At 43.5% G+C, this 16040-nt stretch overlaps 1 protein-coding gene across 3 annotated transcripts; it reads left to right on the plus strand.

Moving 5' to 3' along the window:
* The first annotated feature begins 254 nt into the window (after positions 1–254).
* Positions 255–15888, plus strand: VDAC3 (voltage dependent anion channel 3). 3 transcript variants are annotated; one of them, XM_075074692.1, is made up of 9 exons: positions 255–343; positions 4913–4984; positions 6057–6106; positions 10038–10190; positions 11316–11368; positions 12727–12954; positions 13858–14008; positions 15091–15148; positions 15397–15888. In XM_075074692.1, the coding sequence occupies exons 2-9, from the start codon at positions 4918–4920 to the stop codon at positions 15486–15488; spliced, it is 852 nt and encodes a 283-aa protein (XP_074930793.1). In that variant the 5' UTR covers positions 255–343; positions 4913–4917; the 3' UTR covers positions 15489–15888. The 3 variants fall into 3 exon arrangements, with proteins under 3 accessions (XP_074930793.1, XP_074930795.1, XP_074930794.1); XM_075074694.1 differs by having other exon boundaries at positions 308–491; XM_075074693.1 differs by lacking the exon at positions 255–343 and adding an exon at positions 555–653.
* The last annotated feature ends 152 nt before the right edge of the window (positions 15889–16040 follow it).

The raw sequence follows: 16040 nt of genomic DNA on the forward strand, positions 1-16040 counted from the left end.
CTGCTCTTCCGTCTCTCGAGCGGGCGTTACCACCGCCTGCTGGCCGCCTAGTCCCGCGTCGGCTCGGGCCGCTTCGCCGCCGTCTCCTGCGCCGGCGGCGGGGCCTGGCGCTGAGAAGCCCTCCTACAGACGGGTACAGCGGCCCGGCCCGCTCCCGCGAGGGTGCGTGGTGCGGAGCGGCAGCACGCAGTCCCTCCCCGGGCGGCCCCGCGGGGGCGGCTCCCACCCTGACAGGAGGGGCCGATGCACCGGGAGGCCCGCTGATGCGCATGCGCGGCGCCGGCGCGGCGCATGCGGGCTTTGGGGCGCTGAGACCTGCATCTGGAGGCAGCGCGGCCGGCAGGTAGCGGCGGGGCCCGGACCGGGGCGGGACGGGACTGGACCCAGCGGGGCCCGCGGCGCTGTTCGGGCGGAGCCCCCTGGCGTCGTCGGAGCTGAGGCGGACGTCCCTCGGGTCGCCTTGCTGCGGCGGGGCTGGGCCAGAGCCCCGGGTAGGGAGGGGGCCGGACGCTCGCTCCGGCCAGCGCTTCCGCTTCCTCGGGGCTGGCGACCCGGCCGCGTGCGGCTGAGGCGATGGCCCCGGGGCGCGGGCCGGCTCTCGCTCGGTGGGCGGCCGAGCGTCTTGCCGGCCGCTTTGGTTTCTCGGCCGGAAAGTACGAGCCTGCGGGGTCCGCAGCGACCGAGCGTTCCCGAGGCTCGGCCGCCTGGACAGGGGGAACCCGGGGAGGTCCGGCGGGCCGCGCTCCGTTATCCGTTGCGCAACGCGCCTCAGTAACAGCCGGGGAGGAGGAGAAGGAGGAGCCGCCGGCGGCGGCCGCGCCGCTCCCGTCGTGAGCGCTGTGCCGTGGCGCTGGTGGCCGCCCAGGCCGCCCCGCGCGGCTCATGGAGCGCGGCGGGGCCCGCCGGGGCCCGGCCCCGCGCACGGCAGCTCTCCTCCTTCGGCCCTGCGTACGTCGCTTTTCTTGCGTGCGTTCGGCGGGCCGATGGGGGCATTCTGACGTTTCTTTCTTCATCGAAACTCCCGATGTGGGTGGTGTGCGTTGCAGCTCAGGCGCGTGCGGTGGCTTGCGGTGGTGCTGAATCTGAGGGTGACGTCGTTGAGCGTCAGGTGTCCCCGACCTTTTATTCCTCGATATATGTTCTCCCGTGGCGGTGTACCGATTGCGGTGTTGTGGGAGGGAAAGGCAAAGCACAAGATTAAGGAGGCTTTGTTTAAAAACGAGGTGCTAAAAACGAGCACCGTGGCTTAATTCTAGATCTCTGGCTCAATATTCCCTTCCCTGCTTTACGTTGTATTTTGTCAGCTGTTGTCATCGCATCTGCTTGATGGAGACCAATTCAAATTTAGTGGTAATAGCTGCGTGAGCTCAGTTCCTCTGAACAGTTCTGGCCTGCAAGCAGAGCTGCTCGTTATTAACAAAGAATTTATGTATTTCAGCATGAGCTAACCTGAAGAATGTTTTTTTTTAATACTGATTAAATACTTGCATAATATTTAACATATACATTAAAACATGTAGAATACAGAAAATACGGCTGTATAGTGTAAAGGGAGGAGACATTAGGAGAGTAAATAGGCTCACAATATCCAAGATGTCTCAACAGCCTTATGAAAATGATGTGTAAACAGAACAGGGCATCAGCCAAAAGGGTGAGATCTAGGTTGAGAACGTGCAGAGCAGGATGGTAAAGTCCTCCTTTACTTGAAGTGTTTTCAGTGAAGCTGGTGAGGAGAGCCTCAGGACTACTTGGTGGTCAGCTCCGTTGTCATTTGTCTTTCTAAAGCCCGTGCCCCTCTCTGAGGAAAACAGCCAGCAAAGCATGAAAGCCAGCTGTGGCATGTTTTCAGAAACTGGGGTGGGGGGGTTGTTATTTAAGCTCTTGCTTTTGTTCGATATAACATCTCCAAGTAATTTGGAAGTTAGACTGATGTCTTCTAAGCCCTGAATAGGTCAGTCCCAATTCCCAGAATGTGTTGTGGCTTACTGCTGGTTGTTGTCAAACTTCCAATTGAAAATAGGTTATGTGGTTTGGAGGTCAGCTACAAATCCATATGGTTATGGAGTGTTCCTGTCATGTTTGCAACAGCTGGACAGGTCCCTGAAAGCCAGCTGTGACTAAAGAGCATTTTTTTTTTAAAAATCTGCTTGTGTGTTGTGAATTCTTATGCGAGGAGTTATGTTTCATATTGTTTTTTGCTGGAAAAAAATGTTCAAAGTTCAAGGTTAGGCAGTTACTGCATGTGTAGAGTATCACCATGTTAAAATGTCCAGGCATCAGCCTTGGTCCAAAAACTTGAGTTACTAAGCTTTTGAAATCAGTGGGTTGAACTATTCTGATAAAACTGTTAAAAAACAATACAAACCAACAAAAACACAAAAAAAAGCACACCAAAACCAAAAATCCCCCAAACCAAAATTTAAAATACGAGTTCAAACTTCTGAATTGAGAGATTTGTGTGAAAAACCAACGTTTTAAAGAAAAATATGCTCCATAGTTGTATTGCTAAAACTATTGTAATATTTTCAACTATGCTGTCATAAAAATACACGTTCTGTTTCTCTTTTGTCAATTTAGTGATTCACTAATTTTCCCTCCATGTTTGACAGATAAAAAGGCCTTTTTACATACTAATTTTGAGAAATACCTGTTTTGTGTACTAATCTTCAGCTAAGGAACCTGCAGTCGTGTATTTTAGATCCTCTAACCCCACAGGTATATATTCATAGAACCGCAGAATATCTCAAGGTGGAAGGGACCCATAAGGGTGAAGTCCATGTATTGATAGATCCGTAGTGCAGGTTAGTTATTAAGACACTGGCCATAGAGCATTTGTCTGCTACGGGGTATAAGTTGCCCGAGTGCTTCATTGTAGGAAAGGGCTAGCTGTCTGAAAACAGGACTTAATTGCTTAATAGAGATACTGTTGCGTTTGTGACAGAGGAACTGAGTACACTGGTAAGCAACTAAAATGGTGGAAGTGACGCATTTAGGGATTTAGTCCTAAATCTTTTAGTTTAGCGAGATTAGTGATGACTTTAGGCCAAGTGCCGAGTCCTGCCCTTGGGTCACACCAGCCCCAGGCCACGCTCCAGGCCTGGGGCAGAGGGGCTGGGAAGTGCCCGGCGGAGAAGGCCCTGGGGGTGCTGGCTGACAGCCGGCTGGGCATGAGCCAGCAGTGCCCAGGTGGCCAAGGAGGCCACCAGCCCCCGGGCTTGTGTCAGCACTGGTGTGGCCAGCAGGGGCCGGGCAGGGATGGGGCCCCTGTGCTCGGCACTGGGGAGGCCCCACCTCGAATGCTGGGCTCAGGTTTGGGCCCCTCGGGACAAGAAGGCCCTTGAGGGACTGGAGCATGTCCAGAGAAGGGCAGCGGGGCTGGGGCAGGGTCTGGAGCACAAGTGTGCTGGGGGGCGGCTGAGGGAGCTGGGGGGGTTTAGCCTGGAGAAGAGGAGGCTGAGGGGAGACCTTATCGCTCTCTGCAACTGCCTGAGAGGGGCTGGAGTGAGGGGGGGGTTGGTCTCTTCTGCTAAGTAACTATCATAAAATCATTAAGGTTGGAAAAGACCTCTAAGATCATCAAGTGCAACCATCAAGCCAACACCATCATGCCTCCTAAACCATGTCCCGAAGTGTGACATCTACATGTGTTTTGAACACCCCCAGGGATGGTGACTCCACCACCTCTCTGGGCAGCCTGTTCCAGTGCCTGACCACTCTTGCAGTGAAGAAATTTTTCCTAATATCCAATCTAAACCTCCCCTGATGCAGCTGGAGGCCATTTCCTCTTGTCCTGTCACTAGTCTTTATGGCCTCAAGTTGCATCAAGCTGCACTTCAGGACATGGTTTAGGAGGCATGATGGTGTTGGGTTGGCAGTTGGACTTGATGATCTTAGAGGTCTTTTCCAACCTTAACGATTCTATGATTTTACATGTTTTGCTTGCGTTATTACTTTTTAGATTAGTCTTTATGTATGGTATAAGTAACAATGGGGGATCAGGGATTTCTGGTGTCAGGTGTTGCAGAGAAGAGTAGCAATAAATGTATCAGCTGTACGAAGGATTAAGTGGCAGTTACCCTTAAAATCAAACAGAAGCATCATCATTGGTAGCTTTTCTTTTCTGGAGCAGTTGTGCCTTTGCATTCCTGCACACTTAGTCTAGAAGGGGAAGACTAATTTTCCACTGGGGAAGAGTCTTCCTGCTTCTTTTAATGTGGATTTTCTGATGCAAAATCCCTAAATTGTGGTAACTAACATTAAATATGTCATGCAAGCTGTAATATCACATGCCTGTCCTGTTGAGTTTTGTCCTCCAAAGTAGTTGCAACAGTTACCTGTATTAGAAAATGTAGGTTCTGCTGCTGTCCATACACAGTGCAGAAATACTCCCTGGTGGCTACTGGACAGTGTACAGAGATCTCTTACATTTTACAGATCTCTGAAAAAACTTTCTAAGAAGTCACAAGTGCCCACGGAAGTCCGGTATCTTTTCCTTTGGGATTGTTCAGTGCTGATGTGGCTTTGCCACTTTGGGTTCTTTTCAGAAAGGGTCCTGTGATGAAAGCAATGTTTGCTCCTTATCGGAACAGCAATAAGCTCCTGTGAGCAATTTTTGCAATGTAAGAATGTGAGGCCTACATATGTAGTTGAATGTGATACTGTTCCTAGTATTTAGTGATTCTGAATAAGGGATTGGCTCTCCTAACTTTTTTGAATTGAAGTTTCTTTGTTTCTGACCAAGCAACAGTGATGCAAGGATGACTTTGATGAATGTTCTTCAAAGGTCATGCAGTTTCATACTGGTGAAGTACGCAGACAGTACTAGTGGCAGACATCTATAAATGCTTTGAATATAGTTTAGATTTTATGCTGTTAAACCTAAGATATTCTTACAGCTTCCAATATGTTTCAGATCCAATGGCTGTCCCACCATCATACATTGACTTGGGAAAGTCTGCCAGGGATGTATTCAACAAGGGATATGGTAAGTAACAGGAATGTGGTTCAATAACCTTTTGTATTTTTTCTTAGGTGCCTTGAAAATTACAATAAAAACATTAGTACCGCAGAGATCCCCTAAATGCCCTGTGGTAGGAATTCAGCAGAGGCCTGGAGCATCTAGCCCCTTCTGAATTTGAACTTCAGATGTGTATTGTGAAGATGTTGCAGTAGGCAAAGAGTTAGAGGGGAAAGCTATGAGTTTGACCTTAAAATGCACTCCAGAACAGTCTCTGAAGAATGGTTGGTTTTGGGTTTTTTTTACTTTCCGATTTTTGTATTTAGAGGCATTAAGTCAGTCAAACTCGTGTAGATTGACATAGGAGACCATATGTGGCAACAAACGGGTTCCTGAGGTAGAATGATATTTATGTTAATCAGGCTAGCCTATTGTCATAGCTACAGTGGAAATAATTTCACAATATTTGCATTCCACTTCAAAGAATTTCAATGGAGATATTCTGATATTATTCCCTTTTTCTGGGAGCAGTACTAAAAGTGTTGAAGTTTTTTATCTGGTTTTCTGAGTGTGTAGTAAAGATTGCATTTGTATCCCAAATCCATTATGTTCTATAAAATTAAAAAGAACTCTGGTCTGGGTCTACTACCCTGGAGTTCAGGCTTTGCTAAAGCTCGACTCAAGTTCCCTGCTTTAGGGGCAGTTGTTTCAGGCTTTTCTGCTCTGTGCAAGGGCCAGGTATTTGCCTAGATTCATAGCAGATTAGAAAGAAAAAGAACACAGTAGTATCTCTGTATATGGCAGTGGTCGAAGTAAGTTGAAACACATTTTTCTCAGAGAAGAGAAGAAGAAAAATTCCTGCCCTGCAATCAGATATATACAAGTAAATTGAGTAAATCAGAAGAAATGGTAACTCTTGATTGGTCCCAGGCTGCAGGTAGCTACGGAAGGTGGAGATACTTGATGATGGGTGACTGTTATGACTATAAATTATGAGGCCACCCACTTCGAATTGTCAAAATTCCTTCAGGCATTCCCCAGTAAGATCAACAACTGTATATTGCAGTGGAGCAGACACTGTGTACTCTTTTATTTTCAGGATTTGGAATGGTCAAGCTAGAGTTGAAGACCAAGTCTTCCACTGGGGTGGTAAGTACTGGGGGCTTTCACCATCACTAGCATTGGACAGTTTCCAGGACAAATTCCTGAGCTGCTTGGTGGTAATAACTTGCTAGCAGGTGTTGCTTCTCTGTTCTCATTTTGAAACCTGTAGGTGACTGAGGTATTTCTATAATGACGTGTGGAACTGATGTAGCAGTACTACTTTTCCCATGGCGTGCAAGAATTTTCCCACATTTTGTTGTGGACATGTGGCTTTCCTCCCAATTCCCATGGCCACCCTAAATAGCTCTCATTTCTGCTTATGAATGCAATTGAGTTTCTCTGCTGTTGTTGGTTTTTATAGGATTTTGAGTCCAGAATGGTTTTTTTTATCCAAAAGGCCAAGGGCCAAATAAGAGCCATGGTTTAACTTCATTTTCAGTCACCTCCACTGTGCTTACAATGCAAGACTTAATTAAAACTGAATAGTCCTCCTGCAGTACCCTTTATGTACAACTTGAGAGCATTTTATAGATGTTAATTAAGCACTTCAGGTAACTAGAAAATACTATGATCCCCACTTTAATGATGGAGAAGTGGAGCTTCCTCATGATTTCACAAGGGTGCTGGCAAAACCAGGAATAGATTTTGTAATTTTGGCTTTAACCACAGGCATATATTGTTTACTAGATAAGCTTATTCTTACACCAAGTCTAAGGTCTGTATGTGCTTGATGCTGTTCTGGTTGATAAACTGTGCTGCTTTTTAGCCTATTTCATATTTGCCTTAGCTCCCTCCTCCTCTTGCATTCTTCTTGCATGCAAATGGTGTAAGTCATCCCTTTTATATTACTGTATTCTGTCTCGGTTGAGCTTTTGATGGATTACTTGCATTGTGCACCAAGAATGTGGAGGCATGAGGAACTATGTGGTCTCTCTACTATGACTGCTACCAGTTACTGACATGCATATCATGATATGCATAGTTTTCCAGGCTGGAAGTTGTGATTCTCAAACAATATGCTAATGGTTAATTACGTTGTCTTCTGAATGTGACAGAATATGAACAACCGTATTAAGTACTAAAATGGGCTTTTACTTTTCCATGCAACTTTCATGTTGGATGTTTATCCAGCTGGTAAGAATAGTGACTGTTTTGGCATGCTGGCTCTTTATTGCTTTGTCTAGAGAGGTTTTCTGTGGTGCATACTGTCATTCGTAAACCTTTTCATTGTTTTTACTCCTGTTATTGTCCACGCCATGAAGTCTGATTGTGTCCCTAGCTCTTAACCTGCTGCATGATCCATGTATGTAAAGCCATTTGCAATCTTTGTCCAACAATCTGCAATAAGAACACTGTAAAAACAGCAGGAGGGAAAAGAAGATAGATATGGTACTAATACAGTTGTCTGTTGCTTCAGGTTTTGTGCTTGTTAGTGTTTCTAATGAGCATTCTGCTGCAACAAAATGGGGTTTTGGGGACGGAGACGAGGTTAGGAACAAAATGTGAGATTGAATTCGTACTTGGATACTAATAGTACCTCTGATTGTTATGACACAGAAATGTTTTGGATGTTTTTCCTGTGGACTTAGAAAACAACAATGATAGTGCCTATTGGTTATAACTGTTTCATAGATTGCAAATGGTTTGGTATAGTAAGCACATGGTGTTCCTGAAGGTGCCAGGCACCTAGACTAGAAGGTCAACGAGAAGCTGAGCTTGACTGCTGATTCTGACTAGAGTGTGACATGGAGCCAGAAGGAGTTTGATTTTTAGCTACAAAAAAATTCAAGAGATGCTTCTACACAAGATGGCTTGATGAGATGTCTCTAGTTTAGGCAGTTAAAGACTGATGGCAGCATATGCTGACTGTGTGCCTTCTGCTTCCAGAAGCAGATACAGTTCTAACACCTGGTGAAATCCTTTGGCTTTTGATCATATGACAGCACAGGGGTTTTTTTTCCTTTGGCTGTGAGAAAAGCATTTTACAATCTTTCCTCTGCTTGGTCTGAGAAACAAATCAAGCCTTTCTAAACAGTTACCTGCCGTAAGACTAGAAGAAAGTTACTTCTGCATTCTGATGCAGGTTTGAGATGTCTTTACACTGAATTTGTGGAAGTGACATTAGAGCAGTAGGTAGCAATTATGTCTTAAAGGATATTCTAACACATCCTGACTTGCATCACGTGTTTCTGTTAGCTGGCTAGAAGTGTAACAAAACTGTTGTGCTGTTGTAGTAGTGCATTGGCCGGAGTAAGTGTGGGGTTTTTTTTTGTTTGTTTTCACCCCCCCATGGTGTGTAAGGAATGTTACCTGGCTGTACTTCCCTGGCACTTCAAAACCATTTACAGACAGTCTTTGTACACACTCTGCAAAGTCCAGAATTGTGAACGTAACATACGGAGCATCCAAGAATACTGTCCGGGAATGAGACTGATCTGGAAAGTCAGGGTTCCAAAGCTTGGATGTGTTGGCAGTGGATACTGCCATCTCTTAAGCACTGTATCTTTCAATATTTAAACTTCAAAAGAGGCCATTTCCATTACTTGGAAATGTAATGGCAGATTAATTACCTTTCTACAAGGAAAATATTTGAGAGATGAGGACAACTGAAATAAGATCAGTTCTCAAATGCTTCTTAAAACCTAGCTCGTACACCTTAGGCTTACTACTGCAAAAATATTAATTGCTTTATACTGTGTTGTGCATGAAACACTGAGCAGGCTACCTCTGAGTTATTTCAGGAGGATAGGTATTTATTGAGACTTCAAGTCCCCTAAATAACAGGAAGCTCTGATGTGTGGGGGACTGGCCAAACAGCAATGGACAACATGTTACAAGATACTTATTATGCAAAATTCAAAGTTGTGGATTCAATTACACTAGTCAGTGAAGGAGCAGCCTGATGGAGGGATGTCAAGGTGCTGCTAGGTCAGGTTATTTTCCAATTCTGTGAAGGAGAAAAGGTCTGCAATTTTAAGGTGCCTTACAAAGGGGTGACCTAGCTTCTAAAGTGCAGTTGCTGGCTGAGGTAATGACAGAGAAGTTAGGTTGAAGGAGAAGGTACTAAAGTCATCAACATGGCATATGAAGAGTCTAAGTGACAACAGTATAAAGGATAGGGGAAACAAGAATGTTAGGGTGCAGTTGTTGGTGTGAAAAGCATCAATAACCATTCTCCAGAAGACATTTTCACTGCTGACAGGGGGGAAAAGAAAAAAGAATGAAAAGGAATTAACGCACGAGGTATTTGGAGAAATGAGAGAAAAATAAATATTTTTTTTTTTTGCTATTCATCTAGCGGTGTAAGTTGGATGTAGGATTGTTTTTCTTAAGGGAAAGCGGATTTCCAGAAGGACTATGATGGGTGCTATTTCATGCACAATTGGGACAGTACTGGTAAGATGATAAAGGGAATTAGAGGAGATTGTGAGGAAAAGCCCAAGGATATGATCAGCTTTGTATCTTGAGCAAGTATCTTTTTGTATCTGGGTATGGATCCATGTGAAGGTACAGAGCAAGTTGTGGAATGTTGAAATAACAATTGCCACCTTGGAGCAGAAAAAAGACAGCGAAAAAATGTTTTTTTTTGGTGTGAGGGAGATCAGTGGATAAGTTAGGTAAAAAGTGTGGTAAGATTTAGAGGAGGGGAGCAGGCAATCAAGTCGTGATGCAAATGAAAAGTAAGTGAAGATGTCAGGTCTTTGTGTAATAGTACTTTTTCCAACCTAGGCAAGTTCCAGGGCTCTATCAGTACACCTCAATAAAAGAAATACCCAGAAGAGAGATGCCAGAAGGGCTAGCATTTTGTGATGCAAAAGTGAACAATTTTTGGTGAGGACAGGGAAGAGGAGGAGGATTTTGAGGGTTCTGTCAAAAGGCCTAAGGGTCGCAAGTGTGAGTGCTGGCACTTGACAAGTGGAAAAACTGAATGTAATTAAATATCGGTGTGCTGAAACTCATATTATGCTCTTGGCAGGAATTCACTGCAGCTGGTTCTTCCAATACAGACACAGGCAAGGCTTCAGGCAGTCTAGAGACCAAATATAAGATCAAAGACTATGGACTTACATTCACCCAGAAGTGGAACACAGATAACACATTGGGAACAGAAGTTTCCATGGAGGATCAGGTAAGAGGAAGTAGATACTCTGAAAATGTTTTTGCAACTGGTATGAGAAACTATTAAGTTCAGCAAAAAACACTGAAGAGTGAAAATTGTACAAAACTATCTGGAGTACTAAAAAGAAAGAAGTTACTTATATTTGCAGAATGCACAGACTGAAAGCATCATGAATGGGGGCGTGTGTGCGTGCGCGCAAGAGTTCCCACAGCAATGATCTAAAGGTACAGAGTTACTTCAGTTACGGGCATGCAAAATTATCTAGCTGGTTGAATGAATATCACAACTATCCATTCCAAATAGTTTTTGTTTAAAGATGCACTCTAACTTTGCAGAACTGTCACTGCTGCAGTCATGCAGGAAAAACAAAAGAGGGGTCCCGTAGTTTTAAATGCGCTAATACATAAGCACTTAAGTTTGGCTGCCTTGAGATTGAATGTATTTTGTAAGATTGAAGAGAAGGATTAGCATTTGCAGCTTGGCGCTGCTTACACAAAGAGTTGCTAGCATACAAGCACTCTCAGTTCTTTTTCAAAGTAATAGCTTCATGCTTCTCACTTAAGGCCTGCAATGTAAGGTAATGGTGCCAAAGGCAGTAAAAGTTCTGTGATGCCCTCCGCCATGTATGGCCATCAGCTTCTGTATTTACGGTTTTGCACTTTTACCTGTGCTTTAAAATGGAAAATGCTGTCCAGCTCAAAACAAGGGTGGGAAACCTGAGGCAGGTACATGGTTTGGCCCGTCAAGTAGTACTGTGTCTTAAAAGAATAGTTGTAGATTCTGAGATTCTTGAGCTACCGTATGGATTGTTGGAACCATAGGGAATAAGCAAACATTAACTGAACAGTTCTCTTTCTTTTAACATAGTTCATCAATTTTCTTTTCAATACTAAACTTGAAATTTTCCTGTAATAACATGTCTAAAAAGCGTGTGCTATTACAGGGCCTCATTGTGAGGAGGAAAAGTCCAATTTTTAATCCCTCATCATACAGCATTTTCAGGTTTCATTCCAAAACACGTCAGAGACATTATGGTCATGTTTTGTCTTCTCTTTAGAAAGGAAGTAGCATTCTAGTAGTGGCAAACCATGTTTCAGCAGAGTTCTGAGCAGACATCTCTGGTTTTTTTTGCAGTTGGCTGAAGGATTGAAAGTGGCTCTTGACACTACATTTGTACCAAACACAGGGTAATTATCTTCTGTTGCCTTTATCTAAGGATTGCTAGAATTTTCCATAACTTTGAATTTGAAATGCTTATTCTGGTCATTGTGTAAATGCTCAAAATTTACTGTAGAATATTCTGCAGGCACTGTAGAATATTTTGAAGGCAATGGATAATACAGGACTCAGAAGGACAAGATCTGTTAAAAATGGTTCTTCAGCTTTTTGGCCATTGGCAAATCTGTTGTTTTGCAGTAGGTATTAACGTTTTTGTAACGCTCCGCTTAAACAACTAGGCCTTACATGGACCACTTAACTTGTACCATCTTTGTCATGGTGTTGACAGTCGTACTGCTGTCAACTCAGTGCCTTAAAAACACAAACCAACGTTTCTTCCCCGATGCTTTTGGGCAGATGTCTATGCACAACTGAATGAGGAGGTAGAACTACATAGGTATTATGGAAGGCAGTGGAATAGCACTTTTTTGTCCTCCTCAATTATTGTGTATTGATTTTTGGTAGGCAGTAGAACAAAGGAGGGGTGTTTATGTCTGGATAATGCACAAAGCTTGAGAGTGCTTTGTAAATAATTACTGGTATTTCTTCATTGATGGGGAGTGCCTATCAGAAAAATCAGTTTGAAATACTGCTTGGATGTAAGGAATTAGAAGCTAAGTCAAAAATGAGACCCCAGGCCTGGATATGGGTGACAGGCAGCATGGTGTTCTGCTCTGTCTTCAGTGGGAGAGAAAGGAGGTTGGAGAGAGGATTAAGGAGGTGATAAAATTTTGTCTCAGTTAAGTTTTAATTTTTTAGCAAAATGAGCACAAAGACACATTGGAGAGAGAGGAAGAGGCTTCTCCAGAGGGACAGAAAAAGGCTAAGTGGATGATGTCTGGAGGATGAGGAAATTGATTTTTGACAGAGAAGGCTGGTATCCAGCAGTGAAGAAGGACGGAAAGCAAACACTGTATATAAAGGAAAGCAAGCAGACAAAAGGTCCCTGTAGGACAGAAAGGCCAGCTATCGGTGCGTCATAGATGCTCTTGAAAGAAACTGATGATGCCATAATGCATTGCAGTCACTTGTGGAGAGCAAAATTTGTGACCTGATGTTTTTTAGAGCATTAAGCAGAAACGGTTTTGTCTGTTTTGCTTCTTGAGGATTTTAAGGAGTTTAAGATGGTGGAGCAGAAAGTGGTACCACATAAATATACGTAATACCCTTATCCCATGCCCTCTTCAGGAGCTGTTAAATGTTAGGTTTTGAGTAGGCATTACAGTCATTTAATTAACTGGCCTTAAGGGACATACATACCTGAATAAAACTACATAATACATACTTGTATGCTACCAGGAATAAAATGCCATGTTTCTCTCTGCAGGAAGAAGAGTGGAAAGTTGAAGACCTCCTACAAAAGAGAATATGTAAATCTAGGCTGCAATATAGACATTGATCTCTCTGGACCAACCATCTATGGCTGGGCAGTGTTGGGCTATGAAGGCTGGCTTGCTGGCTACCAGATGGCTTTTGACACTGCCAAGTCTAAGCTTTCACAAAATAACTTTGCCTTGGGATATAAGGCAGGAGACTTTCAGCTGCACACTAATGTGTAAGTATTAGCTGAGCCTAGAAAAGCATTATCAGAGGGTCCAAACTAGATGAATAGTGAGCATTAGTGGAGTTAGATGACAGGTGGGTGGATGGCAGGGGATGCTGATTTGTTTTGAAATAATCTATATTCGGTGTTTTCATCTTCAGTACAACTAAAGCAGAGGCAACTTTCCAACTCTTGGCTGTCTCTTGAGACCTTGTTTCAGGGTAGTTTTGGTTTTAGTATATATAAGAGAGTGGTGTAAAGGCACTTTATAATGTTAATTTGGAGTTAAAAATCTGTAAACTTCTATTTTGGCACTAGATAAAAGAGCCTTCAGTTCAGCTACTGTACCTTCCTCCCCTCCCCACCAGACAGAAAGCTTCTGGCTCAGAAGTGCCCAAGCTGGCAGAGAGAGGTGTGTGTTGCATTGTGCTGGTGTGTTGCCAGCTGTCATCGCAGTTTAGCTCTTGGCATTCAGATGCTCTGAGAGTCTTTGAAGCTGGTGCATTTAAACAACTGCAATGCAACAACATGGCTCCCATACTGACTTAAGTCTCCTGGATTTGTCCCTTTTTATGCGTTATTGCAGGCTTGCTTTCTTACCTTAAGACAAGCAAGTTAGCTGGGTTGGTTTTCTTTTTATTTTTGTTAGAACATCAAACCATAAGGCTCAGCTGTTGGAAAGTCTTGTTCCATTCTGCAAGCAAAACTTTTGTTTTGGGTAAAAAACCCATGTGAGCAGGAGTCTGCCAGCTCCAGCTAGGAAGATGATCAGCATGGGTCCAGGGACGTATTGGAGCTCTCGGTTCATTTTAACAGATAATGATGAAGTGATTGAGGGGAAGGGTAAATCTAGAGAGTTACTGTTTACTAAACAAGGCAAGGCTTGACAGGCTTGCATCTATTTATTACAAACAGGAACGATGGCACCGAGTTTGGTGGGTCTATTTATCAGAAGGTTAATAATAAGGTTGAGACATCAGTCAATCTTGCATGGACTGCTGGCAGTAACAACACACGTTTTGGTATTGCTGCTAAGTACCAACTGGATGAGAAGACTTCCATTGTGGTAAGAATTTTGTAACAGGAGTGAATATTTCACGCTCCCTTAACTACTGAAAATTTGTGGTGTGAAATAGTTGCTTCAAATGGTTACTGAGGGAGTACAGTAGATGTCAAACTGTGGCTTTTGTTGTGGCTCAACTTTAAATTGGGACCTCACAGGTCATATTTGTGAAATGATGAAAAAAAAATCTAAAGCCCTTCTTTATTTCTCCATGGAGAGTCACTAGTCTGACTAGTGTGCATGGAGCCCGTGCATAATGCATTTTCAAAAGGTAATGAGAGGATGCAGCATCCCTTTAATTCTTATTTATCTAATGCATAATATAAAACTGTACTATAGTAAAATCATGGAAGTTCAGCTTAGCTTACAGGCTTCTCCTGACAATCGGTTAACCCTTGAAAGTCAGCTGAGGTCCTGAGGTAAGTGTTATTACTTATGCTTGCCAATTCTTGCAGAAATGTTAGGGCCAAAAAAAAAGTCTCAATAGCGAGAGAGGGAGGTTCAGGAGGCAAAACATTTCCATGGCAAAGCGGGATTGAATAAAAGTAACTGTGCCCATTCTGATGCTAAGCACTGAAGTAGCAGTCGTTATGCTTCAAAACAAGAACTAGCTCCAGGACAATTTAGCCAAAATTAAAGACGTGAAATGCTATTGCAAACAGCTCAAAACTTAATAATGCAAAAATGGGTTTCCATATATTCATATATTTGTTGCTTATTGAAAAAAATCACTACTAAGTCATTTGTGAACAAGACAGACTGCATTAGCGATTAAGGGACTGCAGTAACTAGCCCTTTAAAGGCTATAGACAGACAATGCCTGGGGCAGTGAAGGACAGCATGGCCTTTTGTCAGCATAATGGGTCTCAATTTGAGGGAGAGATTAGACCTATTACTTAAACCTGTTATAGCTTAACTGGAAACTCTTGAGGAGAAAAGGAAAAAGAATGGCATAGGCTGCTGCTAGAGGTTAGTCTACAAGTAGCTGAAAGAGTTAATGCATAAGGCACCTTCTCAGGGCACTGGGACACCGCTGTCTGAATACACAGAGCATATAAGTATTGTGATTTCTTTGTTTCCTGTAGGCTAAAGTGAACAATGCCAGCCTGATTGGAGTTGGTTACACTCACGCCCTCCGACCTGGTACGTAAGTTCAGCTGGTAGCAGCAAAGAGTACTTGTACTACACTATGGGCTATCTTACTGTCATCTCTGGAACCAAGCAGATAATCAAATATGCTAGAAATCTTACATAGGCTCCTGGAAGTAAAGGATGTGTACATATAGAAGTTCCTACGGCAACTAAGACACATTAGTGAGGCTCAGGTACTTGAGGGAGGGCACTGTACGGGGATAGTGGTGTACAAAGGGTCTCATTACTTGCTTTCCTAGGTGTGAAGCTGACCCTCTCAGGGTTGATTGATGGCAAGAATTTCAGTGCTGGAGGTCACAAAGTTGGGCTGGGATTTGAGCTGGAAGCTTAATGCAGCTTTAAGTAAAACAACAGGTGGTGCTCTGGAAGGCAAAGGAGATGTGCCCAGTGTGTTTCGGCCTTAATATTACTCTGAAATTTCAAGAGGTGTGAACTTGCTACTCTTCCAAAGAATCATTTTAACCCAACACTGAAGTCCACAGAGTGCCAGCACGAAGGAAGATACTTGAAGGTATGCATGGAAGTTATGATGTTTGTGCCACATTTCGCTTCAGTTTCCCGTATTTTAAATCTATTCCTAAAAACAGAAGAAAATTCCACCTCTCCCCATTAGTGTATTGCATCCTGCATGTCCTATACTTCACAACCGTTTATAAAAGGTGGTCTCAGTGCTGTAGTGGAAATTTGGGTTTACATCAGAATGAAATAAATTGGTCACAGTTGGAATGTAATGTTGGTGTGTCTTGTCTCTCAGCAAGATTGAAAAAAAGCTATGCTCCACCAAGCTGTGCTTTTTTTTTTTCTTTTTTGTGCAACTTTAAGCATGGTTAATAGATAATCTGCAAATGCTTTGTTAAACTGTACATCTACACTGTGGTCTCTA

Source organism: Phalacrocorax aristotelis, chromosome 24 (assembly GCF_949628215.1).
Source record: "Phalacrocorax aristotelis chromosome 24, bGulAri2.1, whole genome shotgun sequence".
Classification (NCBI taxonomy): domain Eukaryota; kingdom Metazoa; phylum Chordata; class Aves; order Suliformes; family Phalacrocoracidae; genus Phalacrocorax; species Phalacrocorax aristotelis.

Bases quoted from the DNA above. Each gene is read 5' to 3' on its own strand.
- VDAC3 (XM_075074692.1), top strand. From the start codon at position 4,918: ATGGCTGTCCCACCATCATACATTGACTTGGGAAAGTCTGCCAGGGAT. The intron at 6,107-10,037 runs GTAAGTACTGGG...TGCTCTTGGCAG, and splicing joins CCAAGTCTTCCACTGGGGTG to GAATTCACTGCAGCTGGTTC. The intron at 10,191-11,315 runs GTAAGAGGAAGT...TTTTTTTTGCAG, and splicing joins AAGTTTCCATGGAGGATCAG to TTGGCTGAAGGATTGAAAGT.